Genomic DNA, 24,694 nt, shown 5'->3' on the forward strand with positions numbered 1-24,694 from the left:
TTAGGATTGCGGTATTTTCCTCTTGGACAAGGCCTTTTATCTTTATATAATGTTCCTCTTTGTCTCTTTTAAAGTTTGTTTTGTCTGATATAATAATAGCTACTTTGCTGGCTTTTGGTGTCCATTTGCATGAAATGCCTTTTTCCACCCCTTTACTTTAAGTTTATGTGAGTCTTTATGTGTTAGGTGAGTCCCCCGAAGGCAGCAGATAGTTGGTTGTTGAGTTCTTATCCATTCTGCAATTCTGTATCTTTTAAGTGGAGCATTTAGGATATTTACATTCAATGTTAGTATTGAGATATGAGGTACCGTTGCATTCATCATGCTATTTGTTTCCTGGTACTTTAGTTTTTGGTTTTGTTTCTGCTTTTAATTTGTATTTTTGTTTCATAGGTCCTGTGCGATTTATGCTTTAAAGAGGTTCTGTTTTGATGTGCTTCCAGGATTCATTTTAAGATTTAGAGCTCCTTTTAGCAGTTATTATAGTGGTGGCTTGGTAATGGCGAATTCTCTCAGCATTTGTTCATCTGAAAAAGATCGTCTCTTTCCTTCATATATGATGCTTAGTTTTGCTGGATACAAAATTCTTGGCTGATAATTATTTTGTTTCATTAGGCTGAAAATAGGGCCCCAATTCCTTCTAGCTTGTAAGGTTTCTGCTGAGAAATCCGCCATTAATCTGTAGGTTTTCCTTTATAGGTTACCTGGTGTTTCTGTCTCACAGCTCTTAAGATTCCTTCCTTCATCTTAACTTTGGATAACCTGATGAGATGACAGTGTGCCTAGATGAAGACCTTATTGTGATGAATTTCCCGGGTGTTCTTTGTGCTTCTTGTATTTGGATGTCTAGGTCTCTAGCAAGGCCAGGGAAATTTTCCTTGATTATCCCCACAAATATATTTTCCAAGCCTTTAGAATTCTCTTCTTCCTCAGGAACAGCGATTATTCTTAGGTTTTGTTGTTTAACCAAAATAATCCCAGACTTCTTGGAGGCTTTGTTCATATTTTCTTATTCTTGTTCTTTTTTCTTTGTCTTTGTTGGATTGGGTTAATTTGAAGACCTTGTCTTTGAGCTCTGAATTTCTTTCTTCTACTTGTTCAGTTATATTGCTGAGACTTTTCACAGCATTTTGCATATCTAAAAGTGTATCCAAAGTTTCCCAAATTTTTGATTGCTTTTTCTTTAAGTTATTTATTTCCTTGAATATTTCTCCCTTCACTTCTTTTATCATTTTTCAGATTTCCTTGTATTGAGCTTCACCTTTCTCTGGTCCCTCCCTGATTAGCTTAATAACTAAACTCTTGAATTCTTTCTCAGGTAAATCTTTTTTGTTTGTTTGTTTGTTTTCAGTTCAGATCCATTGCTGGTGAACTAGTGTGATTTTTTGTTGTTGTTGTTGGGGGGGGTGTTGCAGAGCCTTGTTTTGTCATATTACCAAGGGTGGTTTTCTGGTTCCTTTTTATTTGAGTAGGCTCTGTCAGAGGGAAAGTCTAGGGCTGAAGGCTGTTATTCAGATTCTTTTGTCCCACAGGGTGTTCCTTCGATGTAGTTCTCTTCCTCTTTTCTATGGATGTGGCTTCCTGTGAGCTGAACTGCAGTGATTGTTGTCTCTCTTCTGGGTCAAGCCACCCAGCAAGTCTGCCCAGCTCCGGGCTACTACTGGGGGTTGTCCACACAGAGTCCTATGATGTCAACTGTCTATGGGTCTCTCAGCCATGGATACCAGCACCTGTTCTGGTGGAGGTGATGGGGGGAGTGCAGTGGACTCGATGAGGGTTCTTAGCTTTGGTGGTTTAATGCTCTATTTTTGTGCTGGTTGACCTCCTGCCAGGAGGTGGCACTTTCAGAAAGTATCAGCTGTGGTAGTATGGGGTGGAACCGGCCGTGAGTGGGGCCCTAGAACTCCCAAGATTATATGCCCTTTTTTTTCTGCTACCAGGGTGGGTAGGGAAGGACCATCAGGTGGGGGCAGGGCCAGGTGTGTCAGAGTTCAGACTCTCCTTGGGTGGGTCTTGCTGTGGCTGCTGTGTGGGATGGGGGTGAGATTCCCAGGTTCCTGGAGTTGGGTACCTAGGGGGATTATGACTGCTTCTGCTGAGTCATGCAGGTTGTCAGGGAAATGGAGGAAAGCTGGCAGTCAAAGGCCTCACCCAGCTCCCACGCAAACTGAAGAGTAGATCTCACTCCCACCATGCCCCCGGCAACAGCTGAGTCTGTTTCCAGGCAGAGAGTGAAATGGGCTTGAAAACCTGCCCCAGGCTATCCTCCTCCCAGCTGCAAAAGAAAAGTGCTTGGCTCTTCCCCTGCTTGTGGAGTCTACACACCAGATTTGCATGCTCCCCCGAGTTCTGGCCAGGCTTCTTGCCAGGTCAAACTGTTACAAAGTTCAGCTAAAGATTTCCTTATCCCTCTGCAGTTTTACCCTCTGCTCCTCTGGCCACCCTCCCCTTGGATCCCTGTGGTGCCAGGCAGGAGTGGCCTGCTAGGGGACCCAGGAAGCTCCCAGGGTTTTTCTGCTGCTTCCTCTACCCCTATATTTCGCTTGGCTCTCCAAATGGATTCGGTTCCATGTAAAGTCAGAAACTTCTCCCACCTTCAGCTTCTCAGCTTCTCCAGTGGGGATGTGTGTTCAGGAGAAGAGGGTCTTCTTCTCCCACTTCTGCAGTTGGGGCACTCACAGTATTTGGAGGGTCTCTCAGGTCCTGCAGGAGCGGTCCACTTCCTTCAGAGGGTCTGTGGGTCCTCTTGAGATTGCTGGTTTGTTCTTGCATTAATCCGGAGCTAAAATTCACAGTGCAAGCCTCTGTACGCTGCCCTGTCTGGAGCTGCAATCCAGTCCTGTCTCCCATCTGCTATGATGATTGACCCTTCCTGGGATTGTTTTTTTCTATTTCTGTGAAGAATGCCTTGGGATCTTGATAAGGATTGCACTGATTCTGTATATTTGGGTAGTATGGATATTTTAACAACATTAATTCTTCTGATCCCTGAGATATATTTTCATTTATTTGTGTCTTCCTCAACTCCTTTCATCACTGTTTTATAGTTTTCAGTGTATAAATCTTTCACCTCCTTGGTTAAATTTATTCCTAATGTTTTATTTTTATGCTTTTGTTAATGGGATTGCTTTCTTGATTTCTTTTTCAGTTAGGTTATTATTTATGTATAAAAATGTTATTTACTTTTATATGTTGATTTTGTATCCTAAAATTCTATTGAGTTATTACTTCTAACAGTTATTTTGTGGGATATTTGGGGCTTTTTACAGGTAGGATCATGTTATCTGCAAATGCAGTAGTCTCCACTTATCCCCACAGGGGATATGATCCAAGATACACTTGTGGTTGCCAGAAACTGCAGATAATATCAAGCCCTATATATACTGTTTTTTCCTAAACATCCCTATGATAAAGTTTAAATTATAAATTAGGCACAATACAAGATTAACAACAATAACTAAAAATAAAATATAACACTATACTGTAATAAACATCATATGAATATGATCTCTCTCTCTCTCTCTCTTTCAAAATACCTTAGTGTCACTTGTTTTAGGGGATCCCTTGCTGACTTCTTTGTGTAGGCTCAATGCTTTCTGGTTCAACCACTGACACCAATCAGAAAACATTTTCTGTTCATGTCTTCCACCCACAAATTTAATGCCTTCTTATCTTAACTAAGTACTGATCATGCACTATGACTATGACTTTTGCAATATGATATGTGACAGTAAAACTAGCACAAGTTTCTTTTTCCTTCTTCACAATTTAACAGATAGTAGACCTCAACATACAATATTTTTTCTTCCCTTATGAAGTCAAGAACTTTCACCTTTTCACTTCAAGCAGGCAAATATGGTTTCTCTTTGACATATTCAAATTGTCAGCATCACTACTCTTGTGCTTTGGGGCCATTAAGTAAAATAAAGATTATTTGATGGCCAGAACTGTGATACTGTGACAGCTGATCTGATAACTGAGAGGGCTACTAAGTTGGCTGACAGGTGGGTAGCATATACAACTTGGATACGTTGGGCAAAGGAAGGATTCACTTTCCAGGTGGGACAGAATGCGGTGGCACAGATTTAATCACACTACTCAGAATGGCATGCGATTTAAAACTTAGAAATTATTTATTTCTGGAATTTTTCATTTTAGACCATGGTTGACTACAGGTCAACTTCTTCCTTTCTGATTTGGGTGCCTTTTATTTCTTTACCTTGTCTGATTGTTCTTATTAGTACTTCCAGTACTATGTTGAATAGAAGTGATGAGAGTGGGTATTTTTTTGCGTTGTAATAGATACTATTGGAAAAGCTTTTAGTTTCTCCTCATTGATTATAATGTTAGCTGTGGATTTTTCATACATTCCCTGTATTATGTTGAGGAACTTTCTATACCTAAACTGTTGAGAGTCCACATCAAGAAAAGATGTTGTGGTATCTTAAATGGTCTTCTATAACTCATACATATGATGTAGATTATTCTGTGGTTGAAAAATGTTAAAAATTGTGTCTTTTCAAGGTAAAGAAACCTATTACCGCTTTGCTTAATATTGCTTTTCTATTGCCTAAGAAAATGTTATATAATTGTAGGTAGCTCCTGTATTCTTTGGGAATGAAAATGGTTATTATATAATTGTAGGTAGCTCCTGTATTCTTTGGGAATGAAAATGGTTATGCCAAAGAATACTTCATTCCTTCCAAAATGTCCTTTTTCTTCCTGCGGAATACCGCTACTTAGTGGAAATCACAGCAAGACCAGCAATTTCTAGATAGTTCATAAAAATCTGGGACATTCTGTCAATAGAAAGATAAATAGCTATAGAAAGGCCTCTTATGAGTTATACCTTAGTAAATGCTTTTCTTTGTGTAATCTCATAGGAAAATGGAATACAGCTTCCACTTTTAAAATTAAAAAAAGAAGGGGTGTTGGACTTTGTCAGATACTTTTTCTGCATCAATTGAGATGATTATGTGGTTTTTATCTTTGACTCTGTTAATATGTTGAATCACATTGTTTGATTTGCATATGTTAAGCTAGATTTGCATGCCAGGGATAGATTTTGCTTGGACATGATGTATAATCTTTTTAATGTGTTATTGGATTTGATTTGCTAATATTTTATTGAGAATTTTTGCATCAGTGTTCATCAGAGAAACTGGCCTGTAGTTTTCTTTTCTTGTGATACCTTTATCTGGCTTAGGTAGTAAAGTAATGCTGGCCTCATAAACTGTAGTTGAAAGTATTCCCTCTGGCTCTATTTTTTATTATTTATTAATGTGCTTTTCTTAGAAACAGAGTCTCACTCTGTCACCCAGGCTGGAGGGAGTACAGTAGCATAATCTTAGCTCACTGCAGTGTCTGAACTCCTGGGCTCAAGTGACCCTCCTGCTCCAGCCTTCCCAGTAGCTGGGACTACAGGCATGTGCCAGTGCACTGGGCTAATTTTATAATTCTTTGTTCAGATGAGGTCTTATTTTGTTGCCCAGGCTGGTCTCAAACTCCTGGCTTCAAGCTGTCTTCCCACCTTGGCCTCCCAAAATGCTGGAATTACAGACATGAGCCACACTGTGCCTGGCCTAGCTCTACTTTTTAGAAGAGTTTAAGAAGTATTGGTATTGATTTTCTTCCAATGTTTGGTGGAATTCAGCTGTGAAGCCACCTTATCCTAGGCTTTTCTTTGTTAGGAGGTTTTGATTACTTCTTCAATTTCTTTATTTGTTTTTGGTCTGTTCAGGCTTTCTAATTCTTTCTGACTCAATTTTGGTAGGTTGTATTTTTCTAAGAATTTATCTACTTCCTCCAGGCTACCCAAATTGTTTGTAGATAATTGTTCATAATAGTCCCTATGATCCTTTTTATTTCTGATACGTCTGTTGTAATTTCTCTACTTGCATTTTTTATTTTACTTATCTTAGTCATCACTCTTATTTTCTTAGACTAGCTGAGGGTTTGTCAGTCCTATTTTTTGAAAAGCAAAACTCATAGTTTTATTGATTCTTTTTATAGTTTTTCCTTTCTCTATTTGATTTATTTCTGCTCAGGTTTTGATTTTTTTCCTTTCTTCTGCTAATTTTGGCTTTAGCTTTTTCCTCATTTTTTAGTTCCTCGAGGCATAATGTTAGACTATTTATTTTGGAGCTTGCTTCTTTTTTAACATAGGAATGTATTGCTACAAACCTCTCTCTCAGAATTGCTTTTGCTACATGCCATAGGCTTGTTATGTTGTGTTTTCCTTGTGGTTTGTCTCAAGGTATTTTTTACTTTCCCTTTTACTTTCTTCTTTGACCAATTGGCTGTTCAGCAGTACATTGTTTAATTTCCACATAGTTGATCATCTGTGGTGCTAGGAGGTGCTCCTGCTTAGGTGTGCCAGAGGCTTGGAGCCCCAGGATGCAAGGTACCACCTCACCTGTGATGTGTGGTGGCAGCAACTACTTCAGTGTTCAGGAGGCCTGAGGCCCTCTGAGGGTGGGGTGCTGCCTCAGCTCTGGTGCAAGGGAGCTCCCTCAGCCAAGCTCAGAGCCTGTGAGGACTGCAGGAGTCTCCAGTAGCAATGACTGCAAGTGTGAACAGTAGTGAGAGAGGTTGCTGGGGGTATCTTGCTTACCTTTTCCTTGCAGGGAGCTGTCCTTCCTTCCTGGTTGTGAGCTGATCCCCACTTGGGGCATGATGTGGTAAAGGTAAGGTGTTTCCTTTCCTTCTCTATGTGGCCATCCTGGGTTTCTGTGCTCTACAGGATTTCTACTGGCTGCTTTTTTGCTGTTCTCCAGCATGCTCCTTTAGTTATTTTGGTTTAAATGTACTTGTTTACTCATTTGCAGGTAGCGGGGGGCTTGAAGGTGTATTATCCATTCTCACACTGCTATAAAGAGCTACTTGAGACTGGGTAATTTATAGAGAAAAGAGGTGTAATTGACTCACAGTTCCACATGGCTGGGAAGGCCTCAAAAAAACTTACAATCATGGGCAGAAGGTGAAGGGGAAGCAAGCCCAGCAAAGCAGGAGAGAAAGAAAGAGGGAGCAAAGGGAGAAATGCCACTTTGAAGCCATCAGATCTCATGAGAACTCAGTCCTTATCACAAGAACAGTGAGGGGGAAAATCCGCCCCCATGATCTAATCATCTCTCACCAGGCCCTCTCCCCTGACACATGAGATTACAATTTGACATGAGATTTGGGTGGGGACACAGAGCCAAACCATATCAGAGGGAGAGCACTAGGAGCTTCTGGCCAACCATCTTGATGTCACTTCTAATTCATTTTCAAAATGATGAGTAGGAAGAATTCCATGTTCCTGTTAAAAACTAATTGAGTGGTTTTAATATGTTCTATCAGAAGTCTTGACCCAGTGGCTTAATATAACCTCTACTTAGCAGACTTGTGACCCTCTCGGGAGTGGAAGAACCAGGAGAGACCTAAAAAAAAGGTGGCGCTACCCCAGGTATCTCATCTCAGCCTTTTCTTTCCCCTTGCCCATCAACCACTCTCTCCTTCTAGAAGTATCATTTTAAAAGGTTTTGACAATGGTGAGATAAGATTTAATGTGGGGCGCGGGGGCAGTGAGGCATAGCATATTATCCTGGTGTAGAGGAGCTGAACACCTGAATGAATTTACTCACAGGTCTTTGCTATTCTGTCCTGATCTGCGGGCTGATAGAGGTTCTCATCAGTGATAAATTAATTGTGTGTGAATGTGGTTCTGTAGATGTCAGCAAACTCCTTAATCTAATCTCTTTGTCTTGTTTTAGATTAATGTTAATTGGGGATAGGTATATATGTATTTTCAGATTCCTACCCTTATCACATCTTATCTTGTTTTAACTTATGTCCTTGATAAGGATTTACCAGATGGAAAAATGAGGTGTTTGGTAGATAGAACTTACCTTTGAAATATGCAGTCTTCCAAATCTTACTTAGCAGGTCACTGCTGTTCAATATATGCCAATGAAAATGTTATCTCACCTTTTTCATGGGTGCAAGGCCAGCCCAAAACATTTTAAAAGAGCCAAGTTCATCCCCCAAATTACTATGCTCTTCTCTCACCCCTTTTTGCCTCTTTTATAAGATACTCAAAGTTCTTACACAGCCTAAAAACTTCATTGTGAATGCCCCCTCCAACCCACTCAAATTCTAATGTAGCCTGCGTTCCAGAAATAGCTTCCACTGTTCTCCCTCGACATAGAAAATTTGCAATAAGTCTAACATAGTTGATCTTGGTAAAGTATTAAGGTAGATATTATACTGAAAATAATCTACTTAAGCTAACTTCTGCCAAGTTGTGAATAACTAATACCTCCCTACACCTCGGGGGGCAGAGGTTGGAATGCCTTTGTAATAGTGATTGGCTATTAACCCAAATAAATTTCTACTCAGTAGAATTTCAACTAAAGTGGTAAAAAAGAAACATGGAACATACTTCTTTGAGAAGAGGAGCATAAGAGATGGGGAAGAAATAGAGGTAGAGCCATGTAAGCCTGCTAACCTTGACCTGGTTTCCACTCCTCCCATTCATACTTCCGAGCTGTTTTCACTTTTCATAATTATTCCCTTCTCTCTGCTTCTGAATTAATGAGTTATCTTTCCTCTCTTAGTTTCAGGGTTAGCAGCTTCTGTGGAAGCAAGTAAAGTGGTTCTGGCTTTGGGGACTATTTGGATGGGGGCCCAGGCAGGTAGAGGAGGAATAACAGAATGACAAGTGTACTTCAATGTGCATAGGCTGCTTATAAATTATCTTTGTAAATCAGGCAGAACTGCATTTGAATAGAAAAGTATAGAATATCTCCTTGTCCTTTTTTAAGAAAACAAGTGAGTGAATCCACGTATGGGAGGGCGAAAATAGACCAGGATGTAACATCTGCCAATATATCAGGAACCTGCTTTTGTATGTTTATGTCTACATAAAGTGCTCACCAAAGAAGAGACATTTCATTATATACCAAGTTAATTTTTTATGTTTTTAAAAATATCTTAATATTTTCTCTTTAGGCTAATAACAGAACCTTGCAAGAGAAGATTTTACAAGTAAACAATTTGGTAGAAGCCTTTGGCAATGCCTGCACTATTATAAATGACAATTCTAGCCGATTTGGAAAATACTTAGAAATGAAATTCACCTCTTCTGGAGCTGTAGTGGGAGCACAGATTTCTGAATATCTCCTGGAAAAATCCCGAGTTATCCACCAAGCTATGTAAGTTTATTTCAAACCTCTCCTATTTTGGAGGAAGCAGAAGCAAACATAATGCTTTAATAGTAAAATGTCTTTCTCATTCAATAAAATTTTGTTTATCACCTACTGTATGCAAAGCACTTACCACTGAGAATGAAGAGATCCATCAGCACTGTCTTACTCTCAAATATATGTAACATTCAATAGAGGAATTAATAAATAACCTAAAATTTGTGCTGCCAGATAGAAAGCCTAAGCCCATCATAGAGGTACTAACAGCATAAATTAGAGACCGTTCTGACATAGCAGAGAATATATTTATCTATACAAAATTAATGTGAAATTTAATTAGAAATAACTGAATGCTTTTCTCTTTTAAATGCTAGCATATATAAATAGACATTTGTATTAATTCTATTCTTCCTGTGTTTATACACAAGGGGCCAAATAAAAGATTCAAGAAGGAGCTTTATCGTATTGACCTTTTATTGCTGACTGATTTTAGCCATCAATACTCTTCATAATGCTTTGATATTAATTCCTTTTGCGGGTTTGTAGCTTAATGACAAAGTTTCTCTTCTGTCTCACAAAACATCTTTGTTATTCTAATGAGGAAACTATCGTTACACATTGGATTTGTACCCTGGTAGTTACATTATTTTGTTTAAAAGCTTGGCAAATTAGAATCTTTCATTTTTCTTACGTTGGTTTTATGCTAAACATATGCTACATTATTGTAGTAATATGTCAAGTTAATTCACAGTAACATAATAAGCCTTGTTGTGTATTAGTACATTATTATTTAATGTAAGTGCCTTCAAGCTTGGTGTCATTCAATTCATGAGTAAGTCATGAATAGAAGTTGCCTGGAGTCCAGCTCCTGAGCACTAGCCCCAGTATGGAAAATTACCCTTTGGCCTTCAATTGAAAATATGGAAGGAGGCTGGGCGCGGTGGCTCACGACTGTAATCCCAGCACTTTGGGAGGCCAAGGTGGGCAGATCACAAGGCCAGGAGATCGAGACCATCCTGGCTAACAAGGTGAAACCCCGTCTCTACTAAAGATACACAAAATTAGCTGGGTGTGGTGGTGGGCGACTGGTGGTGGGCGACTGTAGTCCCAGCTACTCGGGAGGCTGAGGCAGGAGAATGGCGTGAACCCAGGAGGCGGAGCTGGCAGTGAACCAAGATCGCGCCACTGCACTCCACTGGGGTGACAGAGCAAGACTCCATCTCAAAAAAAAAAAAAAAAAAAAAAGGAAGGAATGATTATTAGACACATGTGGTTTTCAATTGTGGTACCAGACCATTTTAATCCACCTTGGGTAATATATTTAAACCTTAAAGATCCTTACAGGATCTTGGCTCTGTAATTCATTGTATGTAGGATTTGAAACAGTTTACTTAACCTCTCTGCACCTCTGTTTTTCATCTTTAAAATGAAATAGCATTAGTACCTATCAATTAAGACAAGGTATGTATAGTATGTACCACAATGAATGGCATATAGTAAGAAATCTGTAAGTTTAAGCCATTAGTAGTAATAGTAGTATTAATAGTTGATTAGAAATAACATATAGCACAGTACCTGGGATATTGAAGATGTTCAATAAATGGTAGATACTATTTATTGATGCGTGTCCAGTGCCCAAAACTCAGTGGACATGTGTGTCAGTGCTATTGCGGCCCATAAGTAGAAGGACCTCAGGATCTTAGCAGATGTGGAAACTTAGCTAGTTCTCAAAACTGTTTGTTCTGCTCTCATAATTGTGTAAGCCTCTCCTTCAGGTCCTTTGGGGAGAACTACTTAAGAGTAACTAATTGGTAGATGGCACCACCATGTTGCACAATATCAAGGGATACCATTCACGGTGTATTCTATGGAGCTGAGTGCAGGAACACAGTTCATATAGAATAACACATGAACATAACCCTCTGGAGTTACACAGTGAGGCCCTGAGCTTATAACCATAGAAATAATCCCGTTAATGCTTACTGAAATATTGCAGGATGGATTCTAAGAAATAGCATAGTCAGGATTATATTTAAGGCATGCTATGAATTAAGTAATTTTTCCCCCTAAGGAACTATTCTAATTTTACAACTTTGCTTATTGGGGAAAAGCATTCCAAATTCCAAATTCACAATCAAGTGGAAATATAACTCAGTTATAATTTGAGCACAGCTGTCTTTAATTTATAACACTTTTTCCATTTTTATGTTTTTTCTTTCACCTAATTTAATTGCATTTTTAAGTTCCAGAGGAGCTTTGAGTGACCTATGAATATGAAAATATTAGATCTGTGATTGATGGAAGAATTCTTAATAGGTACCTTTACAAATTATAAATTTAATTGCACTGTTATCAATCAGGGTACTGAACAGAAAGAACAAGCTCTAGGGTTTTAACTGAGAAAACTGTTTACAGAAGTCACATGAGCATTGAAGAGCCAAGAAGAAATGGTGAGATGCCCATGGACTAACAGGGGTGAGGAGCCATGGCTGCCTTCCTGTCTGCAGGCAGAGGGAGGGGCAGCACTAGTGCCTGGTGCCAGCTGCAGCTGTGGATCAGGGGCTGCCTGTCGAGAGCTATGGCCCTAATGGGATGCAGCCGTTCAGGGAGAGAGCAAGGGGATAACGTCCCAGCCTCTCTCTCCTCCCTCCGCCTGTTTCCTGCCTGTGCTTCCTATTGGCTGAACCCATATGGAAGCCAGACAGCAAGGGAGTCCAGGGATTGCAGGCTGTAAGGATTGGCCTTTGGGGTCCCAGAGCAAGACAAAGAAGAGTTTAGAATGATCTGAGGAGTAGGGAAGAATCAGAGCAGACGAGTATCTTTTTTTGATGAACTCACCCTTTAAGACATTTTGTTCTTTTCTTCACTTTTTGCCTCTGACAATGTCATCCCAGCTCAATCTCTGACCACATTTATTTTTAGATTACCTTTCTAATGATGATGGTACTGTCTTATAACCTGTGATTTAAATCCTTTTTTAAACATTGATGGTTTTCAAGGAGAAAATTTTAAAAGAGGCTACTTAATTTCAAGAATAAAATGAACCTATTGAAGGCAATGCTAGATAATTCTCATAAATACAAATTATAGCCATTTCCACTGCAGTTTCCTCCTGTTATTACAGTTCAGTTCAGCAGGCATTGATTGCATTTCTCTTATGTCCCCAGCACTTAACAGGACTCTATAGGAGACATAAATAAGTGGCAGACATGGTGCTCTCCATTGTGGAGAAAGGGAAATGTATTTATGGAGCAGTTACTCTATGTCAGTCACTGCGCTAAGCACCTTACAGTCATTATCTCTTTTAATTCTTGTAGTCATGTGACAGGGTGTCATCTTCTCTTTTAAAAGTGAGAAACTAAGAGAATTTTAATAAGTCGCTTAATGTCAAAAACTTAGCAATGAATGAGTTGGAGTTTGAAGCCTCGTCCTTCTGTCTGACTCCAAAGCCCACCATTCATCCATCCATCCATCCATCCATCCATCCATCCATCCATCCATCATCTATCCATCCATCTATTTGACACATATTTATTGAGTGCCTACTGTGTGCTAGGCACAGGAGACATAAAGCCAAGTAAGGCAGGATTCTTGTGGTAACACAGCTCACAGTATGATAAAACTTGCTGATCACTCATGGTTTCTAGCCTCTCATGAAAGTAAGAAATGAGTTCATCTGCTAAGATTCAGCAGGTAGATAGCAAGAGAAGGGGACTGAGGAGACTGCATATCTAGGAGGAGAGAGTTTATAAGGTGGGAGCTGTGATTAAAAAGGAAAAACTAAAAGTGTTGCTTTATGGATACCCTGTAGTCCCTTAAGAATGCAAAGCTTCATTATTAGCTTTCTAAGTCTGATTGTTGGCCACTTCATTGAATATTCAAAGGTTTCACAGGAATTAAGCTACATCCTTGTGAGTACTTTGCCACCGTTTGAGGCTGTCAGAGGCATTGGCTGCACAGGTAATCCCCAGGATGCAAAGCAGGTGAACACACACATGAGACAGCCCTGAAGGCCTTCCTGCAAGCAGCTGAGTGGAACTCACTCTGAAGAAGTGTTAGAAGCTCCACAAGTAGGAGTGAGGCCACAATCAGAGAAATGACATTTGGTAACTTGTAAGACCCTGTGTCTGTCCTCAGGCAGTCCTGACCTGGGAACCCCTGGAAACATTAGCAAGTGTGGGATACTGTAATGCTCTGTGTTCTTAAGCACAGCTTGATATGGTTAGGGACCCTGGGTAAGCTTTGGAGGTGTGTTCTTTTCCTGTTTCTTTAACTTTCTGATTGTCCGTTGAAGGTCAGTATATTCCCCAAAGTTTCTTCCAGGTCTTTTCAAATTATAATTCCCAATAAATGAAAACTGATGAAAAGAAATCCATTAATATTGTGTGTCTAAGTTTTAACACTTAACTGATACGATGTACAATTAGTGTACATTGTTAACAATCACAAATGTTAACTGATACAAATGTGATTGTGATTGTTAACACTTAACTGGTACAATGTACAATTAGTGTATATTGTGAACAATGTAGTACAGTGTTAACATCACAATTGCACTATATTAGTTGATGTTAGCAATCACGTTGTTAGCACTTAACTGATACAATGTACAATTAATGAAGTGCACAATCAGTGTGCTTCATTAGAAGAAAGCAAACTGAATTATATGCTGTGCCAGTCGTAGAGAAGTTTTTATTATTCTGTGGTGAGAAAAGACAAGAACTAAAGGAAACTTTCAGTTTCGTTCTAACTTCAGTCATAGGCCATGTTGGTGTTTCTTGCATTATCACTGGTGACTGCAAAAAAGAATAGGATGAGTTCTGAAGGGTGTGCCAGTCCTCACTTCAGCACCCAGTCTCTGGACCACCCCTTTTCTTTAAACCTTCACTTTTCTTTGCCCCATGACTAGATTCTCCTGATTCCTCTCCTACCTCCCTGAATTTTTCTTCTGTTTTAGATTTATCCATCCAGTCTCACACTGTGTATTTACCAAATATTTGTCCCTGCAGCTTTTCTCTTTTGTTCTCTACACTCTCTCACTTCACAAATTCTTCTGACGTTATGGCCTCAACAGAGAGCCCTACGTGATTGACACCCAAAGACATACTTCTCCCCCTCTCTTAAAACTGAAAAAAGTTTACATTTTTAAAAAATTTCCAACTACCTACATATCCTGCTACCATCTCAAATTCAACTGAATACACATCTCAAATATATTTATTTTCCCATAGCCCCTTTCTTTTGGAATGGGACTATCCTTCTCTAATTATATAAGACCCCCTGACTCTCCCTTCACTCAGGGGAGAGTTTCAGTGCAGAATGCATACTAACCAATAGCATTGTTACTTTTCTCTTTATAAAATGTCTTCCTTCCTTTTGAAATACTAAGGAAGAACAGAGATCTGCATTATTCACCTTATCAAGCTCTACCCTTTCATATTAAGTATTTCAATTTGTTAACTTTCAAGAAGGACCAAAGAGAGTACCTTCAATAGTTATTAGTGTGTCACAAGTATCAAATCTTCAATGTTATTTTAAACCTACATGACTGATGTATTGGAGTCCTTATTGAGCTTCTGTAAAAATTATTCTTGTAATGGCTTTTGGCAGAATGTCGGATCAAAACTAGAGATTATAAAATAAAGCCACAGTTGTTCTGAAACTCCAAATTTTACTGCATTATTGGAAGAGTAAATACAGATGGATATATTTGAGTTACTGTTGATTCTGAGGAAAACTTCTACATACTGAATGAATAATTTCTAAAGAGAGCAACAGTAAATTTCCATCTCTACTGAGATGATACTGCATCGTGTACAGGGGGAGAAGACCCTGGAACGTTTTTAAGTCCTTTCTTACCTTTTAAGTAAAATAATTTATGTATAATTATGCATATCATGAAGTGGGCTTTTTTCTGTTTCATGTACTTCATATGGAAAAGAATTCAAAGACCCCTCTCTTCTACTAAAAATAAGTTTAATAATAATAATTCCTTTTCTGAAAATATTTCATTGGCCCCCTAAGTTTGCTGATAAAGGCTGTGGAGGGGGTGAAGGAAAGGAGCAGGGCGAGAGGGGATACAAGCCGCCCCTGAAGTTTCCATCTTGGGTGTGATGAGTTTAGGACCCAGAGCACAGTTCAGGTCACTGCCAAGAGTGGCAGAAAGGGGAGTATCCACAACAATTTAGTGTCTCCTGCCCAATCCCTATGGTGACATGCAAAGCTTTGTGGTAGGATGAGAGTTTTATACCAACGGAAAGAGAAGTAACAATAGAAAGAAGTGAAGACGGCAAGGCCTTCTGGTTGAGACATTAGAATTAATTTAACCACTGTAAGAAGAATCCTACCCTGCCCCAACCTGTGAGCCTGGTGAGCCTGGTGATAATGGAGTGAACAGTCAAGTGAAGTTTGAGGACCACCCTCAAACAGGAGGAGGATCTAGGAGGAGGACGGGAAGGGGAATGCCACAGGGAGATGCAAACCCCAGGGTGTCCCAATTGACCACTAGGTTCATCAAGAGTGGAAGTAAAACAGGGCAGTAGAGACGGGGAAACTATAGAACAGGAGGTTCATCCTCTGCTGTTTCAGCAGAGAGCCTGAAAGTGTGGTCTTTCGCTAGAGCCCACTAGAGCAGAAGGAAGACATGAGGGAAGGAGGAGAGGGGACCCCAAGGTCCAAGAAATTATGTTGTGAAACATCCTGAAGTGGAAACTTACCTTGTTGTAATCCATATTCCCTTAATGACATTATTGCAGCATCTGGAAAATGCTATTTATACTACTTAGAACCACAGAATCATGGGATTTGAGGCTTATAAGAAAGAGATTCCTCATACAAGTGAGAAAACTACGCCTCAGAAAGACAATATTCAAAGGTGGTTAAAGGCATGGGCTTTGGAGTCAAATAGACCTGATTCAAATCCATATTAATTATCAACTCTGTGGCTTTGGGGGAGATTGGTAGCTCTAATCCTCAGTTTCCTTCTACATAAAATAGGAAACACATGCCCATCTCAGGGGCCTATGGTGGGTTAATGAGATAATGTAGCACTTATAACCATTGGCATGGCTGTGTACATTATTCTTTTTTCTGTCTGCTCCACTGGCAGGTAAACTCCAACGAGTTAGGGATTTTTGACAGTTTTGCTTCTGCTATATCCCCAGTGCCTGGAACAGTGCCTGGAAGTCACTCACAAATGTATATTGAATGATTCCTATGAAGTGATTAAGATAATGTCTGGAATTTAATGACAGTGGTTGTTGAAAATAATGACAACAATAACGACCACAGAAAGCCAAAATGCAGTATTCAGAAAAGCCCATATTAGCACTCACAGTCATTGTTCAAATAATTATATTGTCAAGTAACTTAAACAATAAATATTCTTACTAACTCCCTTACTGAAAATATCTTTTTTTCCAGTGGAGAAAAAAATTTTCATATTTTTTACTACATTTATGCTGGTTTGGCTGAAAAGAAGAAACTAGCCCATTACAAACTGCCTGAAAATAAGCCTCCCAGGTAATCTACCAGGTTGTACTTTCATCAATAATACTTTCACTTTTCACTTAATTTTAGACTTTTATCCTTCCTTTTATATATTTTTTAGGTACCTACAAAATGACCACCTCAGAACAGTACAAGACATCATGAATAATAGTTTCTATAAATCCCAGTATGAATTAATTGAGCAATGTTTCAAAGTCATAGGTTTTACAATGGAGGTAAGTATGAAAGACACTTGAACCTCTTTAGAAAGTATCTTTTTATCATCATTAATGTTAAGAGCATTTATTGAGTGCTTAATATATACCAGCATAAGTGCTTTACATATATTAGAACAGCCTTATGAAATAACTGTAAATATAAAATTTACTTTATGAGTGAAGAAATAGTGGCCTTGAGATATAATTGAATTTAGTTTTGTTCTTAATCTTTTATTTTACTTATACTTACATTTCCCATATACATATATGGGAAATATACATAAACATATATATATATATAATTTTACATAAATGCAGAAGTGTGCATGTTCTTTTTAGTGCAATCTTTTTAATAACTTTATTAAGATATAATTTACATACAATATAATTCACCTATTTAAAGTGTGTATTTCAGTGACTTTTAGTATATTCATAGAGATGTGTATTCATGACCATAATCATTTATAGAATATTTTCATATTATAAATTTTTCACCCCAAAAAGAAATATGGTAGCAATTAGCATATTTCTGACTCAATTCTGACTTCATCCCTACTTTCTATCACTATAAAATCTGCTTTTTCTGGACATTTTACGTACATGGGATCATATAATATGTGATCCGTTGTGACTGGTTTCTCTCAGTTAGCATAATGTTTGCAAGGTTCATCCATTTTTGTAGCGTGTATCAGTACTTTTTTTGTTGTTAAATAATATTTCATTTTACGGATATACTTCATGTTATTTGCCCATTCATTAGTTGATGGGCAACATTTGGGTTGTTTTCAGTTGTCTATTATGAATAATGCTGCTATGAACATTCATGTACAACTTTTTGTGTGGACATAAGTGTTCATTTATCTTTGATATATACCTAGCAGTGCAAATGCTGAATAGGGTAACTCTGTGTTTAACTTGTTCACTAAATTGTTCAACTGTTTTCCAAAATCGCTGCACCATTTTACATTCCCACCAGCACTGTATGAAGGTTCCAATTTCTCCACATCTTCACCAACACTTATTGTTATCTGTCATTTTGATTATAGTAATTCCAGTGGATGTGAAGTGGTATCACTTGAGGGTTTGGTTGAATTTACCTAATAACTTATATCTGTGGATCTTTTTTGGAGAAATGTTTGTTCAGATCCTTTGCATGTTTTCTAATTGGGTTATTGTCTTTTTATTCTTGAGTTGTAGAAATTTTTTATATTCTAGGTACTAGCTCCTTATCAGATATCTGATTTGAAAAAAAAAAATCTATTTGTTATATTTTCCCTTTCTTGATGGTGTCCTTTGAAGCACAAAAGTTTTTAAATTTTATGAAGTTCAGTTTATCTATTTTTTCTTTTATTGCTTATGATTTTAGTGTTATATAGAAAACCAAGCTCACAAAGATTTATGCCTAAGCTTTCTTCTTATAGTTATATAGTTTTAGCTCTTACATTTAGGTCATTGTTCCATTTTGAGTTAGTTTTTGTGCATATTGTGAGGTAGGGATCCAACTTCATTCTTTTGCTTCTGGACAATCAGTGTACCAGCACCATTGTTGGCAAGATTATTCTTTCCCCATTGTTCTTGGTCAAATATCAATTAACCACAAATATACAGGTTTATTTCTGGACTCTCAATTCTATCTCATTGATTTATATATTTATCCTTATACCAGTATCACACATGAGTATTGTAGCTATGTAATAAGTATTGAGATTAGGAAGCATAAATCCTTCTACAACTTTGTTCTTTTTTTAAAATATGTTTTGGCTTTTCAAGGTTGGTTCCTTAAACTTTAATATAAATTTGAAGGATCAGCTTGTGAATTTCTAGCACCTTTAAAGAAATTTTTTTTGTTCAGCTCTCTCGTCCCCATCTTACCTCCTTAAATCTACATCTGCTCTCTTTCTCCTCCCCTAGCTAATGGACATATACAGGATCCAACATTCCATATTTACTTACCTAGTCCTAGAGTCTTGTTTATAGATACACACACACACCCCCATGCAAATGTGTACACATGCATATATTTGGTGAGATGATCATTCTTTTATTAATATGGGATTATATTACACACACTTTTCTATATCTGATTTTTCTTACTCAGCAATACCTGTGAAAATCCCTTCAAATTACCTAATATATCACTGAATCACCTCTTTTAAAGGCAGTAAAATGTTCTACAGTGTGTACTACCATAGTTTATTCAGCCATTCACCATGACGGGGTATATAACTATAAATGTTTCCGGATCTTTGCAACCATGAGCAAAGCTGAAGTATGTCCTTAATGACTTGTTCATTTCTTTCTATGAAATAGGTTCCTAGTAGCGGAATTTCTGGGTTAAAAGGTACATATATTTTACATTTCAATAGAACTTGCAAAATTGCCTTCCAATAATTCTGTAGCACTTCACATTTCCACCACCGATACATATTAATACCCTTCCCTCACTCATTCCTGCCAGCAATGTGTTGTGGCTTTTTAAATATTTCCTAGTCTGGTGGGTGAAAGTAACATCTCATTTTAAATTTGCATATCCTTGACAAATAATATATTTGAACATCTTTCCATTTGTTTGCTAGCTGCTTAGATTTACTCTTATGAATTGTATATTTATATATGTTGCCCCTTTTATTAAATTATTTAGATGCTTTATGTCAATTTGTAAGGGCTCATTGATTATAGACATATGTTTCTATCATTTGTGTTATAAATGTTTCTTTATAGTTGTATATTTGTGACTTTTTGTCATATTGTTTACCATAATGAAGTTTTAAATGTTTGTTTATTCAAACAAATTTACCTTTTTGTTCATAACATCTAGGTCTCTAGTTTCGGTTAAAAAGTTTTCCCCTAACTCTAGGTTGTACGTGTAGTCTCCTAGATTTTCTTGAAAGTGAAAAAAAAAAATTTATCTTTAATCCATTTGAAATTTATTTTATGGTACCAGATGGAGCACCACTTTTCTTTTATTCCAGATGGAGAGCCAGAATTGACTTATCCTATATTAAGGCCTTATAAGACATGTAATCTATTTTTGATGCCTCTTTTAGCCATCAATCTATGTTTTCTATTTCTATAGCAGTATTCTGTTGACTTGATTACAGTGGTTTGATTCTGTGTTTTTCTAGTAAGGCTATTCCTGCTCTCACTTTCTTCTTTTCCATACTTTCCTTAGCTATTGTTTAGCATTGCTTGTCCATACAAACTGTAAGATCAATGTGTTCAATTCCAACAACCCCATTGGGACTTTTAATTAGAATCGTATTGAATCTATATATTAGTTTTTGGAGCAATGTCATTTTCATGATATGTATGTCTTCTCATCCCAAATTATTAAATGACTTATGTACTTTTTGTCATATGATTTTATGTTTGTTTAGATGCTGTTTTGGGTTTTTAATAATAATCTATAGTTATATTCATCTAGAACTTACATCTTATTTTTAAATTTATTAACAACTATGTTAAGGTTTTTATTATAAGTAAAATGAATTTTCCATTGGTAGAAATTTTGAGATATATAATCATGCCATTAGCAAAAAAAAAGAGTTTTACCCCTTTCATGTTATATCAGTCATTTATTTTTCTTTTTTATACTTAGATCATCTAAGACTAGTCTAAATCAATATTAAGTAATAATGATTATAGTTGGCCTCTCACTCTAGTTTCTGATTTTAAATGGCTTTAGTGTTTTGCTATTTTTTGAAAAAGAATATTTATCGTAACTAATTTCCTTTTATTGCTGTTTTACTTAGGGTTGTTATTAGGAATTCTGCCGAATTTTACCAATTTTTTTTTCAGCAGCTATTGATATATTTTTTCCTATGGCAATTTGTTGATGTCTCCTTATTATGTTGATAGATTTCTTAATATTTAAATATCCTTACATTTCTGGAATAAGCCAAATAGAGTCCACCTATATTATCTTTTTGATAAATTTCTGTATCTATGAGCTAGTGTTTTATTTAGAATTTTTGCATCTATATATTTAGCAATGAAATTTATCTACTGTTTTTGTTTTCTTTTATATCAAATTTGATTATTAAAGTTATGCCAGTGAGCTTTTTTCATTTTTTCTTTGGCCTATGTGAGTTAAAATCAGTTCCTAATGTTCTCTGAAGATAAGAAGCACCTCGACACACATACGTGTTACCCAGACCTACCGTATAGAAATTTCTGAGAGAGATCTAGTATTACAGCATCCCATTAATTCTTATCATTAGAGAAGATTGAGGACAATGTCTTTTAAAACTTTAAATAAAGATTAGGGGCCAGGCGCTGTGGCTCACGCCTGTAATCCCAGCACTTTGAGAGGCCAAGGCGGGTGGATCATGAGGTCAAGAGATCGAGACCATCCTGGCCAACATGGTGAAACCCCGTCTCTACTAAAAATACAAAAAATTAGCTGGGCATGGTGGCAGGCGCCTGTAATCCCAGCTACTTGGGAGGCTGAGGCAGGAGAATCGCTTGAACCTGGGAAGCGGAGGTTGCAGTAAGCCAAGATCACGCCATTGCACTCCAGCCTGTGCAAAAAGAGTGAAATTCCATCTCAAAAAAAAAAAAGAAAGAAAGATAGATAGATAGATTAGGGTAAAACTCAACTGTGTCTGACCCTTGGGCCTTTTTGATACTGAGTCTTTAATTACCTTTCTGATTCTTCTATGGTAATTATATTTTTGAATTAGTTTTTCTCTTTTGGGTTATTTGTATTTTGCTAAGAAATTATCATGAAATCTTATGCCATAGATTTTCTTGCTGAATTTTCTTATGATACTTTAAATTAATCCCATTCTGGCTTTGTTTCCTTTCTCATTCCAATGAGAAATTCTCATTTTTGCCCTTACTCTCTTTTATCTTTAATTGGGTTTACAGGGGGTTTTGAATCTTAAAAAAAAGAAAAAGGCAAAACCACAACAGCTATTGGATGCATTTTACCCATCTGATAAATGTTTTCATGTCTGTATTATTGGTTTTAATTTGATTTTTATATTTTTATTATTCATTTGTTTCTTCTGTTTTTTTTTTTTTAAGAGAATACTTGGTTCCTGTATTTCTTTACATTTGTTATTGAGTAATGAAAGCATTTAAGGCTAGAAATTTATCCCCAAGTAATAAACACTTCCTTATGTCCCATAGGTTGTATTTTTAAATTTTTGTAACAAAGCATCGTGTTTAATAGGGACTTCTAAGGCTTTTAGAGAAACTTTCAGACTTCGCCGGTAATAGTTTATTGTTTGCTACATTGATTCAGCATGTGTGATGAAAGAAGATTTTACTCTGAATGTGAATCAGGCTTTTAGATGAACGCTTTCTGGAATTTTAGATGAACTCTTTCTGCAATTCGTTGAATTTTGATTTCATTTTCATAAATGACACTCCTGCAGCTTTAAACAGTCAGTGTGTCTGCTTAAGAAGTTTACCAGGATCCTTTGGGTTATCAGATCTCTACTAAGAGCTTAAGCTAAAACAAACAAACAAAAAACTAATTTTTCAATTCTTCTCAAAAAAAATTAGAAAATTGAATCAGCAATATATAAAATGTAGACATGCTAATAGAAGTGAAACTTTATAAAAAATATTCAAATTGTATGCTATGAAATTATTGAATCTAATGATTTTGTAGTCTGTTTTTAAGGCACTGTTGACTCCCTTCCAAAATGGAAGACTGTCAGCAGTAACTTTAGTTCCATGATCCATCTGCTTGCCAAAAGTAGTATTTGTAAAGATGTAAGTGCTTTTGGCATATTCTCCAGATAGGGAACTTCTGCTGTCGGCGACTCTGAAGACAGGAGTCTCTCAGTCTTACCTTCTCTTTGAAAGCTTTTGGCTCCATCTTGAGTATCCTTGGTGCAGGCTTACAGGAGGTAGGGACTGGGGGATGTTTTCAAGACCTTGCCCCTAGAAGATAAGTGTGATCTTACCAACTGGGTGAGGGTGGAGAAGAAGCAGAGTAAATGGATTTTATTTTGATTGGAATTAGGGCCCTGCCTTACAAGGGAGGTTTAGGTAAATCCAGTGCCGTCTTTGTCCATCAAGATCTTAGAAATCTTCACTGATCCATCTCCCCAAAGCTAACTTTATCACCCAGAGATGTTCCAGACAATTATTTGGTAGAACAAGAATACATAGATTCAAATGGAATTCCAATTATTTAGTTCAGCACTATCTTATTTAATAAGGACTTCTTGAAAGAGAGATTTTGTTTTGTACAATCCATCTAAGAATGAAAAATGTAGAATAATGATATGACAAGTTGTCCACTGTAAGAAATGAGAAATAAAAATTACTATGAAAGGAACTTTGTTAGACTTAACTGACAAACCAGACAGTATCTGTAACAATGAATATTTAGATTACAGTACTACCCTCTAATCTGCAGTTTCACTTTCTGCAGTCTCAGTTACCTGTAGTCAACTGCAGTTTGAAAATATTAAACAGAAAATTCTAGAAATAAACAATTTTAAATAGCATGCCGTGCTGAGTAGCATGATGAAATCCCACTCCTTCCATCCTGGTAGACGAATCTTCTCTTTGTCTAGCATGTCCATGCTGTATAGGCTACTTGCCCCTTAGCCACTTAGTAACCCTGTTAGTTATCAGTTCAAAAATACATAGTACATATAGAGAGAGTTCAGTACTATCTGTGATTTTGGGAATCCACTGGAGGTCTTGGGAGGTATCTCCCATGGATTAGAGGGGACTACTATAATCTAGTGTGTTGTAGTCAAACAATAGTGGTTGTGAAACATTCCAACTTTTAAAGTAAACTTTTCTAGTATGGGCTTTCTCCTTAACCAAGAGGAATTCAGATTTGATGAAGAGACTCTTTCCTGGCTACTTTTACAGGTCCAGAATTTAGAATCTCTCATTGAGTAATCTGAATAGACATTGCTACTCTGTTTCTAGAGGAATTAATTGGTGGTAGGGAAACATAGGTGAGAGAGAGTTTGAGGAGCCAGAGGGAATCTGGAAGGCTACTTCCAGCACCAGTCAAGAATTATTAACAAGTCCTCTTGGGACCAGAGGGGGAGTTATTGCAATGAGTTCCCCCAAAGAGTTCTGATTTTACTACAACATTATGAATTATAAGGACAACAAGAAAGTTGTACTCTAGACTCAATGGCAAGCCAAGATTGAATGCATCCTTAGGAAGACACTTTACTCACAAAAAGTTGCGAGCTGAAGTGACTTTTTGGCTTAAACGTAGAGACTCCAACTTGACCATCTTCATTTCTGAATGATGCTTTCTCTCCATTGATTCTTGGAACCCACCTGGATCTTGGGGTTGAGAAGTCAGGCTGTCCACTCTGTATCTACTACACTGCAGCTGTAATTTGGGAACTCAATGGTTCTGTGGTCTCTAGGTCAGAAAGGAGATGAATGGGCCCCTTCTCTCTCAATGCACTAGATGGTTTTTAGGCTATAAAATGGAACAAAAATCCATTGTTTAATGCATTTTCTCTGAGGACTTTTGGAGATGCTTTCAGACTTTGCTCTTAGCTGTAATTTGTTACAGTGAGACAGTACCTGGTTCTTAAGCGGCCAGTATGTGAATCTCATTCCCCCATCTCCCTCCCTCCAAAAAAAGTGAAGCAGCAAAGGTTGGCAGGATGTCTGGATTGATATATAAGGACAGGAACATTGATTTGACCATAGCACCGTTTGTCTGAGAGTTGAAAGAAAATGATGAGAAGTGAGTAGGAGTTGAACAATTGAGAGACCACTAAGCATTTAGAACTTACCATGGATATCTCATGTAAAGGATAGAGTGTGCATACCCTTGTACATGCCATGAGGTCTGCGTGG

At 37.4% G+C, this 24,694-nt stretch overlaps 1 protein-coding gene across 1 annotated transcript in view; it reads left to right on the forward strand.

The window, feature by feature from the left end:
* MYO3A (myosin IIIA) overlaps positions 1-24,694 on the forward strand; it is a 249,363-nt gene that overhangs the window by 120,380 nt on the left and 104,289 nt on the right. Inside the window, exons 13-15 of the mRNA XM_015146647.3 lie at positions 8,992-9,194; positions 16,608-16,706; positions 16,795-16,909. Coding sequence (XP_015002133.3) covers positions 8,992-9,194; positions 16,608-16,706; positions 16,795-16,909 — 417 coding nt within the window. The remainder of the gene's footprint in view (positions 1-8,991; positions 9,195-16,607; positions 16,707-16,794; positions 16,910-24,694) is intronic.

Source organism: Macaca mulatta, chromosome 9 (genome assembly GCF_049350105.2).
Source record: "Macaca mulatta isolate MMU2019108-1 chromosome 9, T2T-MMU8v2.0, whole genome shotgun sequence".
In the NCBI taxonomy this organism is placed as follows: Eukaryota; Metazoa; Chordata; class Mammalia; order Primates; family Cercopithecidae; genus Macaca; species Macaca mulatta.